Raw genomic sequence first — 12,165 nt, 5'->3', positions numbered from 1 at the left:
AGATTTGCCTTTGCCTGAGGTTAATAGTGTTCCTGGGTGGCTAAAACTGGCCACAAGGAAACACACCCTTTTTCACATTAATAAAGCTTTTAACACGTTTCTGGCAAATTGGCAAGAAAAGTGCATGTAACTCATAATTGGTGATTTAAATGCAATCATGAACAAATAAATGCCTGTTCAGATCTCATTATTTATGGACTGAACCTGCTTTAAGACAAAATTACTCTTTTTTTGGGCACCAGCCAAGCACAAACACTTATTAAGTCTTAATTTTAATCATAAGCTGCAAATGTACTGTATCTCACACAGTGCTGCCTATTTGGAAGCACGACATATTATGGGATCTTATGTGAATTTACTGAAACCTGACACAGTTCTAATGTAAAGATTCATACACGGAGTGGAACTCTCTTACCTCAGGAGACAGCAAATCAGTATCAGTTTGCAGGGCCCAAGCAAACAAATGAAAATAAACCAGAGATGAGTTGTAAGAGACATTGGGGTAAACGTCTTCTCTTCGGATCAGATGCTTACTTAATTCTTCATTACCAGAATGTGTGTGTGTGTACTCTTTGCCTAACACAAAACCTCTTCTTGGGCTGACACAAGAATGCACTTGTCAATTTTGTTTAACTTAAATATTATTAAGCACTGCTGTAAAATGGAGAGAGTTTTCTGTTTGATCAGAACAAGGTATGGGACTCGGAATGGTTGTATTTGCTGGTACAGTGGATGTGTCTACAGGCTTAACTCAGTTCTGTAAAAGGTTGAACGTTCTGGCTGTGAGCCAACAAAGTACTTAAATATGTGCTTAACTTCTGAATAATAAAAAGTTCACATTTTGTTGCAATAGAGGCACCATTCCCACTTATTACTTCGTATATAAAATATGCAACTTTCAGTTTCAAAATACACATCCTATAGTCCAGAAAAGCATGTGACCTTTTATGAACAATTTGCAATTGGCGACAATATTTCTTTTCATATTTATGCCACTTCTTTCTTTTTTCAAATGTTTGGTATTTTGACATCAAGTATTTCAAATAAATTATTTTTGTGTGATGTCCTCAAATAGCCCTTCAAAGAAACAAAAATACAATTTGTGCGAAGCAGAAGTGGAAATTGCCAACGAAGCTGTCAGTCAGTGATTGCTGTGATAACGGGTATTAGATGTGGACTTACCCAGTAGGAACTGAAACGGACCCTACAATTATCTCACACTGAGCAAACCTCTGGCCACTAATAGTAATTCAACTATTTCCAGCCAAAGTACCAGTTAAAGAATTAGCCCGGGGTGAAAGACCACATATTGCATTACAAATCACCTGCACCTCCCCTTCTCTCAGCAAAGCTTCAGGCGGAAGATGAGTACCTCTGTCTGATGACAGACTTTCTGACCATTCGTTCCCCAGAAGGACTTTTGTTCCCCTTTAACAGTATTCAGCAGCACCAGAAGAGTTTTCAAAACTCCTGCACGTGAAAGACCAGCAGCAGCTGCAAATACTTAATGTCAGACAAATCTCGGGGTGGTATCCTTGCTGTTGGAGCATGAGTTATATAATTCAGTTGTCTTTCTAGTAGGTAAAGTCAGTGATTAGAACTCCCAAAGGTTCCTTGTTCCTTGAGCAGAGAATTTGAGAGCAATGATGTTTCCCCTTCTGAACTATCTCATTGCAAAACCAAAAGCAACCTCCCAAGCACCAGAAAAAGAGACACTTCCTACCTCCTCCAGCGCCTTGGCTGCCATGGCCATTAGCCAGCGTCCCTGTGCCACCTTTAACAGAGAGCATCTGCAGAATCCCACATTCTCCGTGAAGACAGAGTCCGTCACTGAAGCCCGTCCCTCTGCTAAATCCCACAAGCAGATCCTCTGGTCACGACCCTGACTGTTACAGCAAAACAAGTGACATGAGCAGCAGCTCTGCAAAAGCCTGGCTCCCTGCAGGTCAGTGTCTCAGAGCTGGGTCGTTAACGTGCAGGAAGGGCACTGGCGAGCTTCATACAGCTGCTGTGGGGGTATTCACTGGGTCTTTCCTGAGACGTGTGGGAACTTGGTGTCACCGCAACCACCACTTTCTGCTGGTGGCAAACCTGGCCAAGGGGTTCCACAGGTACCAGGAGGAGGGAGGACCTGAGGGCCGGCCAGATACACAGCAGTCACAGTTAGCCATGCTTGCTTGTGAAGAGAGACTCCATCACAGTTACGCTGTTCATGTGTGCTTATGTATTTATAAAGTCTCATGCGTATTTGAACATACTCATAATAAAAGTACTTATTTTTTACCATTGATTAGATCTAATTTAAAAGGAAACAAGAGTATCCAGAGAGTAACACATTTAACACTCTTTCACCCTAGCAATGAAATAGAAATGTCAGGCGCGTTGACAGCCGAAAGACAAATGGCAAGACAGCAAAAAGCGCATCAGAAATAAATAAAAAGCTACAGTTATTGAGTGGTCAAGGTCCCACAGCCACAGGGAGGGCACAGAGAACTGTGTATGTGTGGGGACATGGCAGGAGCGGTTGGTCCCAGTAGGACCAAGGAGGCCAGACAAAGGGCACAGCATGAATTGCTGCACATTTACATGGCCCCACTGGCTCTGGAACAAAGTACCACTGTGGAGAAGCTTCCAAGCCACAAACTACAGCAGCACAGGATATGTATCCTCATGTTATCACCCAGGACAAGGAGTCATCAAAAATCCCTTATCTGTTTCTTATTTAAATTAGCAGTATCACCCCATGAAGTATGAAACCAAACCAGGGGTAGATGCAAATCTAGACTGTTGGGACTTCAACATCAATACAGAAACTCCCATCTGCTGTTCAGCTGAGTGACAAACTGTCAAAACATTTATAGCACTGGGCATACAAACAATGTGGTACTGCAAGAAATATCTGTGACTTAGCTTTATAACAGAGGACCAAAACATACAGGTAACTGCTGTCCTAAAATTGCACTGCTATGTGAACTGTTAGCCAGCAAAAAATAGAGGTGTGGAAAAACTCTATAATTATACAAACAATGCTCATTCATTATCGTTTTATGGGGGAGAGTGTTGATAATGGTACTTAGGCAGATAATAAATAGAAATGCTAATGAGTTCCACTGTGTATTATAAGAGATGTCTTCTCTAGATAAACATGTCAGAACACCTCCTAGTCATACAGACACTTTGGCATCTACTCTAGATTACCTGTCTAATCCAAAGTATACAAATCTTCCCAACCTTCCCTTGCTAAACGAGAACAGAAGATATTTTGCAACAAAGTAAAGGCATGCAACTCAGCATTCTTGCTCATTTTCAGTCTTCCATTCTCCATCTCTGATTCTTCTCCACCCTCCTTACCTCTTCTCCCCCTCCCCTCTATTGATAATCTCTATAGAAATTTTGATCCTCCCTAAGAACCAGTAGTGAAGCATCTGTCGACTTCAAATCCAAGTGTATTTCCTTTACCCAAAGACCTCACCTGATCTCACTGCAGTAATAAGGACACTATGGACCCCAAGTTGTTGTGATGTCATCACACATATATATACCCTAAAGAAATTAATTATTTTCCCCCCACTTTTTGTTCTGCAGTTTTTCTGGTATTTTTTTGTACTTCTGTACAACTTCCGTATGTGCTGGAGAGACTTTCAGTGACTCCAGAAATAAAGGACTCCTTCCCCCTGTGTGTGTGTCCCCTTTTTTTCTTTTTCAGTCATGTACACCACAGAGACAAGAATGATCTCACTGGGTTTGCCTGCTTTACTAACCTGAGAAGCCTGTTTTTACCACCCATTGTCTCCACACAGTAGACCGATTTTCTTCCGTGGCCATCCAGTGTCATGTCCACTCTGTGTGTTTTCAGGTTCCAAACATGGATAAACCCATTCTGAGACCTGGCAGTAAGAACACATGCTTTTAGTGTGACCACTGCACACAGTCTGGTTTGGTTTTTTTTTCCCTTCTCCCCAAAACTGAAGCTATATGTACAAAGACAACACACCCACCACTCACCAACCACGTATTTTGTCGTTTTCTCCGGATACAATTAATGCAAATAATACACTTTGCTGTAAAAAATGTCCACATGATGCTCACCTCAGCCAGAAATCCTGGTTTACTTACCCAGAGAAAAGAATGGGGACATCAGGTTCTTGGCCTCCACAGGAGAAGTGCAGAGTGTGGACTGCAGCACTGGTACCTCTGAGAACAAACTGTGGGTCCGGGGGGGACAAAGCCATCCGAGCAACGCGCTGGGGGAGCGAGAGAGCAACACAGATTAGAGGGCAGGGCAGCCTAAAGTGAAATGACAACTTTGAATATATTTGATCAGGACATTTGCTTTTCCTTGTCACTTTATTCTTTGAATTATCATTATTGAATGTTATTTCTATTTGCCATGCAGTTCAGTGTAAAGTATTTCCTCTTAACATTGACTGGTCAAGCAGCTGTCAGATCTGCTTTTTGATGCATCCCTTTTCAAGCACAGTGAATGCTGAGCTGGCCACGCGGACACACTTCTTGCGCATTTGTAAATACAAAAATTTTCAGCTGTGCTCCCTGCTGCAAAAGGGAAGACCTACAAAATGCAAGAAACTGGACACCCATAATTTCAGTGGGCGAGCAATTTATCATTCCACTTGGCCCCTTGGCAAGTCTTTCCCCTTCCACCCCATAAAAATACTACTGTACTTTCCACTCACAACCATTTACAGAAAAGCACTGCAGCAAACCCATCAACTGAAAAGAATCAGATAAGGTCAGAGTTATGATCATTTTTACACAACAATGCCACATTACTTGCAAGTGTTCAAATTTTTGGTTCCAAGCAAGGTTACTTGAAACCTTGAAACGCAGTATTTCACACTAACTTAGTGATTACGGTGTTAAATGTTTTATTCCAAGGAGGTTTTATTCCCCAAAGGATCAATAAAGATGGACACTTTCAGCTCTACGTCATCGGTTCAAATGTGGTCCAAATCAGCAAAGAACAGGATGAGTACAGGGGGAAGCCTGTTGCCCTGTCCAACGCGGGAAATGTGCAGGACAATTTACTACGAACTCGCAGGGACGGTTTGTGTGATCTGCTCAGGCACACTCCCACTCATCTGCACCTTCGCCAAGATCTCCATTCATGTTAGCACCTTTGCAGGCAGCTGTGCACAAGCACCAGAGAACGACAAGGATGACTTTTCCATGTTTTGACTTGCTGCAAGTGACCCGCTCAAGCTGTGCTGGGACAAGGTAACCAGCAGCTTCTTTGACTGTAAGTACAATTTGCGATTCATTGGAAAATGCATTATAACGTGCATTACAAAAATATTGTCACCATGAGAAGTTTTTACTGCTTCATCTGTGACATTATGAGCCATGCTTGTATTTCTGCCTCTTCCTCTTGGACCTGACCTCATAAAGGACAGCTTTTGCCACTACATACATCAGCTCTCATCATGCTTTCCCACTCATGCATATATTACACCAGGTTAAACAAAAAGTTTTCTGAATCCAGTAAGGAAAGATGAGCAGGTGTTTCTCTGCCTGCTGGTTCACAGCAGAGGAACTGCAGAGAATGAGGACAGAGCACTAGAGCTACAAGTTACATGGTAAATTAAAAGCGCTCAACTTTTAATTTTAAGTCATCTCACCTCAGTATCAGCTTTTGAATTGTACTTAATGGATGTACTTGCAATTGCACCTCATTTGCAGGACTACCGTGAGTGTTTACAGATCAGCAATCACCACAGTATCTATAGGTTCTAATTAAACACAATTACCTCTTAGGACTAGTGATGAAACAGGATTCTTCAGCACAATGCGCAGTTCTCCCTCAATAGCAGTGTGTAATTAGGTATGAAAATAATGAGCTCAGTGGATAACCTCCATGTTTTAGTGCCCTGACTCATCTGTTTTATATGATGATGTCTGATGATCTAGACTCATGACAGGCTAGAGTAAATTTTCAGATGATTACAAGATGTACAGGTTTGCCCCCATGGTGAGATCCAGCTCCCAGGTGCCCATCTGTAACATGCTTCACCTGTGTTACAAACCAGCTAGACTAAGGATTTTGTCACCAAAGGTCACCTCTTTGGGACACTACAACTATATGCTGTTGTCCTCAAAATGATGCTTTGTAGAACCACATAAATAAAATAAACAGTAGCTTGGCAGAGGAGCAGGGTCCGTTGTCACAGTGGAACAATCCCAGGTTAGTGCGCTGAGCAAGGAAGACAAAACAGAACTGAGTCAACCCAGAGGCTATTTGGGATTACAAGGCAGGTTTTTAATAGCATTTTTCTAATTACTGACACAGAAGTTTTTGCTGACAGACAGCAAGTGTGTGCGTGGCTGTGGGAAGGGTTTTACCTGGCATGAAACAGACGCTACACTAATGCATGTCTTTACAAGGACAATATTTCAGAAAAATCCTCAGACTGGCTACAGGAAAAAAAACCAACAACTGAAAGCATACTTTTGAGCTGTAAGCAAATGAAGGGACTTTTTGCTTCTTGGAGCCTGGTTCTTTGCTTGCTTTTTTGCTCACCAGCTACATGAATCTGGAAATTTGGCTTAATATTAAACCCATGTCATTTTTTATTTGGCTTATGAGATGACTCCTTATTACTTCCTATCATGACTCAGCAGATGAATGGCAGTGTGACAGTATTAAGCATCTCATTTTAATTCCAGCAAGTGCTGAACTATAAAATTGCATCTGTGCTGTCTTCTTCATCCATGAGCTTGGACAAGTCACTTAAGATCAAGATTTAATTAAAAGTTCTTAGGTACCTGAATCAACAGAAAGTCCCATGAGATCACAAATAGAAGTGTGGTGCCTTAAAACCTCCAAGAAAGCATCCATCTCTTCCTGCTGCCACATAAGCATCCTCAAAAAGATGACATTCAGCCTACTTTCAACTCACCAGGTAGCTCAGTATCTCTGCTTTACTTACAGGGATAATGAAATACATTGTGTTACACGAATTCTAATAGATAATGGTTATACCGTGCTTTGCTAAGCAGCCAGCCACAAATGTGCTAAATATCATGACTGTGCAATGGTTAAAGCCCCTGGGTAAATTTTTCTGAAGTGCCTATGTGATTTAGAAGCCTAAGACTCATTTTCAAATAAATTTTCAATCCCAAATCTCTAGGACTTTATTTAAAGTTTCACCCCAGGTGTCTGAAAATGAGTTATCTAATTAGCACAACATTTATTTTCTTGTTAACTCCATCTAGCCTCAGGGGGACCAATCTGTTCTTGTTAACTGGGGATATCTGCAGCAAATTTAATTAAATTTGCTTAGCATTTAGGCTGGTCTGAGAGCAAAATCTGGCTCAAGGGCTTGAACAAGCCAAGGACAACCTACAGAAGAAAGTTCATTTAAAAGCATCTCAGGGCTAGATTATGTTTGTTCCTGAGTTATCCTCATGCTATGACTCCTTTCCCCTGTGAAAGGATGTTAAAATACATGAATCATTTTGCTTATGGCATTTGTTTGCAAGAGGTTATCACCAGTAAGAGATGCAACACCTCACCATCACGCTCTTATTTTTTAAAAGATGCTCCACTTTATTTCCTCCAGCCTTCCCTGCACTGGTAACAGCATCCTCCTTCAGGGGCTGAGCTACACTCAGATATGACAGAGACAACTGAAAGTATTTTTCATAAGGTGCACTGCAAACCCTCGGGCTCCATGTGAGTGAGGAGTGGAAACCCCAGCTGTTCAAATTAGTGTTTCAATTAGCAAACGGCTATGCACACCACTATAGGTACTAAAAAGGGGTTTGCCTAAAAAAATGCCAGAATAATTGAATTTCCTTCAAAATTATGTTATTTTAAAGAGCAATTCACTGTTAATATCCTTCACAAAACTTGCTTTGCTTAGGTTGCAATTAGAATAATCTTCAAACCGTTTGAATTTCTATGCAGTGATATGCCAGTATCATCACTTCAGCATTTGATATAAAAAAGTTAAGCTTTTATTTAATGAGAGTCATTTAAAATATGTAAATGTCAAAAGGATTACCTTAGAAAAATCTCTCAGAGAATTAAAAACATTAACAAATTCCCACAGGAAAAATTCCAGCAGAATTCAGCAACTCTCCTGTTCCCACTCCTGTCACTTGTATTTCTATCACACATTGAAGCAAAAACAAATTGCTATTAAAATATCATCCACGCACCCTCCTCCCCCAACAAACTCCACAGTTCAGTTTGAGATACCAATGGCTCAAGCAAAGACAAGAAAAAAATCCTCCTCTTTTTTTCTTTAGGCTTATTTAGAGTAGTAAAAACTCAGTGGTAAAAACTTTTTCAGGTATAGGAGAAATAAATCTCTCTAGGCATGTCTGGCAAACTGATTTGGGACTGAAACCAGCAGGTGTGCAGACATAATTACTACTGCAAAATATTCAACACATCCAGGTGTGCTCACAAACAGATATATGAAATCCCTGTTATTTTTTGAAAATTCCTAGTCTACCAGGTGCCACCCTCCCAAAGGAAAAATCACAGCAAAGAGCGAGTTGAGAAAGATGTGACTAAATTGTGCTTACCCGTTTCCAGTCTGTTTCTTTTTCATTCATACAAAAGCCCCTTTTTAGCCCATGCTTCTGTGCCTACCTGCACTCACTCACAGGTTTTGTGACTCTGTCATGTTGTGCAGCATAGCTCTAGTGTGTTTTCAAAGTGGGTCCCAAGCTATAACCGCCGAGGAAGTCAGTGGAAATAAGGCTCCCTCAAATTAATAGTGCAATGCAAACAATTTTGTTTACTCCATTACATTTGCAATCTCCAATGTTAAAATTCCACAGGCAGCCCTTGCAGCATGAGCTTTCCAAAGACAATATCCTCGTGCTTCCAGCCTCTAACCTGCCTCTGAATTATGCCACAACACAGCGGGACTTGGAAACACCTTGGACATCCCTGGTTGACAAAACAGGCTGCCTGGTTATATGGCCCCTTCTAGCAAGCGCAGAACAAGAGTTTATGTATGAAAATGGATTCTCGCAGCCCTAATTAAAAGTGATGCCAGACAAATATGCACAAGTTGAATGAGTTAAAGTTCACGTCAACTGACTGCAAAATATAGGTCATTGACTACAAAAGGTCTGAAAGCAGGTATATAGTTTGGTAAACAAATAGTTCTTCAGACACATTGTGATGATTTTTTAAGCCCAGCTTTTCCTTTTATATGCACAAATCCAAAAAATGACAGAACACACTGAAACAGGGAAGTCTGCTATAGAAAGGGATGCTGCGAGACAGTCTGAAGAAATCTCTTTGCACGTAAGGTGAAAAGTAACTGACTGTACAATAAAATACCATTTTGTGCCCTGTAACCAGCTAACACATACAAAACACTTAGGGAAGAACGAAACTACCACTTAGGTTAAAATCCAAAATTTTAACCTAAAATCCGTAAGTCAGGCAGCCTGCTTTTTGCATTCGTATCCCAGTCCCCCAAAACACATGCTATGTCTGTTGTGTGCAGACAGAAACACGCACTAGTAAATGGAGAATTAGTAGAAGCTCGTATAGCAACTGCCTGCACAGATCAAGAGATGTGGGAGTGCTACACAAATAGTTGCAAAGGTCAGAGCCCCAGAATATAGGAACATTCACTCATCAGTCAACTAACACCACAGCTTTCAGTTTAAAGCTCCCTTTGCTATCTTTGGTGCTAAATTCAGGTATAAACTGTATTATACTTCTAGGATTTCTTTAAAGCTAATTTAAAAAGTATTTCACGTGGAAATTAGGAATCAGTAGAAATCTATAAACCAAGAAATTTATTTCAAGCAGAAACTAGAACTAGTAGAGATTTCTGATTTAACCAGTAAAATGTACTAATAAAACTCCTAATTTTCAGGAGTAAGAACAGCCAGACACTTTCTCTTAAATTGGTTATTTTTCACATTACTACCTACCTATGACTACCAAAGTAGAGACTAAGCAGTGATTGTATTTGTATTTTATATGTGCTTTCAAAACCTTAAAAAAAAAAAAAATCACAACAGTGGACTGGGAGCATTCATTAGTGTGCTTGTGCTTGCACTGGAAAACACAGCATCTAGGTACTGTAGATAGATTTCTAGATAGAAGTCTCTTGCTTGCAAAACTTGCTCGTTAGAGACACATCAATGTCAAAGGCAATGAAATGGTTTTTATATGACCTAGCTATACAGTCCTTTATTAACTGATATCATAAACCTGTTGCCACACAGCCAACATTACAATTGACAAGAGTCCTTCCTTTCACAGGTTGGAAACACTAAATGCTGTCAGAGCTTTCATTCTAAATAGTCCCCAAATAATTTCTGATGACCAACAATTCCTGCCTGCACAGAAAAACACTTCAAAAGCTTCATTTCTCAAAGTGCCGAGAACCTCCATTTCCCATTGACTTCAAGGGAAGTCAGGATTTCATCCTCTCTCAGGAGCTCCCCAAAATTACCTTCTCTCCTGACATTCAGACAATGAATGATGGAAGTTTCCACATTTTAATTGTAACAGTCAATAGACAGATAGCAAACAAAACTGCTTATCAGCAATTGGTGATATGCCAAGAAATCTTATGGGAGCAGAGAAGAAAATGACTAATAACCATCATGCAATGCAACACATCTTTAATGATTTCCACTCAGGTAATGGCTCCTCACAGTGTTAGCACCTTAACACCTATGCATCCCCTAACTGTATCAGGCTAAAACACAATATATTACGATTTTAAGTAATGATGTTTGCAAGAAAAATGCATATAAATGTCAGTGGGTAACCTTCAGGAACACTGGAACCCAGGTATGTCTTGAGGTTCACTTTCAAATACTTCCATCTGCAATTTTTAAAAAAGTCACTGTACAATAATTATTTTCTGTATGAAAACATAGATTCAGCATGGGAACAAAACTAAGAATGATTGTAATTATTTGAAAGACACTGAGTTAGCATATGGATCTCATTGCCACTTACACATTTTGGTCACTGAAACAAAAAGCTATTAATCAATATGTAAAAGCCATAAATTAACATAAACATTAATCATTCTAATACTCCCACTGTGTCGGACTGATAATTTTTTTTCAGTCTTTCTGACATATTCGCCTTCAGCTATCAGCTGGTTGACCTTTTTTAACACAGTTAAACATTTTGGGCACTGGAAATCTTACTGAAGTAAACATTTTGGAGACAGCCAAATATCATGGATACTTTTATACCAAAAATATGGGGTCTGAAAACATGAGAGCCCCTGCCTCACATCATTGCACTAGCTTTTAATAAGGGAGTCTAAAATACAACATGAATACAGCTGAAACGGATGAAATACTAGTGTTTCATAAACAGGTTCATTTTGCAGATGAGGGAAAAGACACACATCTGTTCTGGCTGAAACCATTAATTGCTTGGTAAAGTGCGATGATGTAACTACAGACAACCTTGTTTGGATAAAGAAAGGAGGCATAAAAGCCCACAGTAGTTCAGCTCTGCAACACACTCTCCATAAAATTAATGCAAAAAACCCCAACAGCCAACAAATGCTTCATCACTCTGCAAACTTGAAGAATATGAAAATGTACAACGTAAGTGAAAAGAGGTATTTACAAAACAGTCTCTCTATACCGTACCATCAGACCTAAAATGAATTTAAGTTTGTACACTTATAAATCATTGTAGTCTAGCAGAAAATTGATAAGCCAAGGACCATCAAAAGATTGTTTTGAGTAGGCTCTAGTTCAGCCGTGCATAGCAATCTGTCAGCCATGGGCCTCTGTCTGCCCATCCTCCTTAATTAGGGGTGCTGCACAGTGCAGCATCAGCCACAAATCTTTTGGTTCCAAGAGCTAATAATGTCCTCAGATAGCATGGGCTTAATTAAACGTCTTGCAGACATTTTAGCAGACATTCCTGCAATAATCTTGTTTAGTAACAAACTATTAAAAAGAATTGACAGAGAAGAAATATATCAAGTTGTTACAGCAACTGAAGTTATTTGGCCCAGAATTATATGTCTGCAATTAAGGATTCTGTAACTCTGAGCAATTAAAATATCACTTGATTTGAAAACTAATTAATTCTAAACACATATTTTTCCCATGACAAACTTTTATGATTATTTAATTTATTCCATTCTAATTACACTTTAATTAATCTACTCTTGTATAATATTATAC

General features: G+C 39.9%; 1 protein-coding gene across 11 annotated transcripts in view; it reads right to left on the bottom strand.

Moving 5' to 3' along the window:
* Window positions 1-12,165, bottom strand: part of GNB1L (G protein subunit beta 1 like) — a 44,409-nt gene that overhangs the window by 13,529 nt on the left and 18,715 nt on the right. For 5 of the 11 annotated variants that reach the window (XR_013925775.1, XM_080373983.1, XM_080373986.1 and 2 more), the window contains exons 2-4: window positions 4,117-4,244; window positions 3,762-3,887; window positions 1,724-1,886 (exon numbers count right to left, since the gene is read on the bottom strand). Coding sequence is in view for 10 of the 11 variants with exons in the window: in XM_080373986.1 (XP_080230112.1) it covers window positions 1,724-1,886; window positions 3,762-3,887; window positions 4,117-4,244 (417 nt within the window). In the remaining variant the exon portion in view is untranslated. Of the gene's footprint in view, window positions 1-1,723; window positions 1,887-3,761; window positions 3,888-4,116; window positions 4,288-5,765; window positions 8,588-12,165 lie in introns of those variants that run through there. The other 6 variants (XM_080373988.1, XM_080373987.1, XM_080373991.1 and 3 more) reach the window with 3 other exon arrangements.

Source organism: Falco punctatus (assembly GCF_963210335.1).
Source record: "Falco punctatus genome assembly, chromosome: 1".
NCBI lineage: Eukaryota > Metazoa > Chordata > Aves > Falconiformes > Falconidae > Falco > Falco punctatus.
This window is presented reverse-complemented; position numbering and strand designations above follow the sequence as displayed.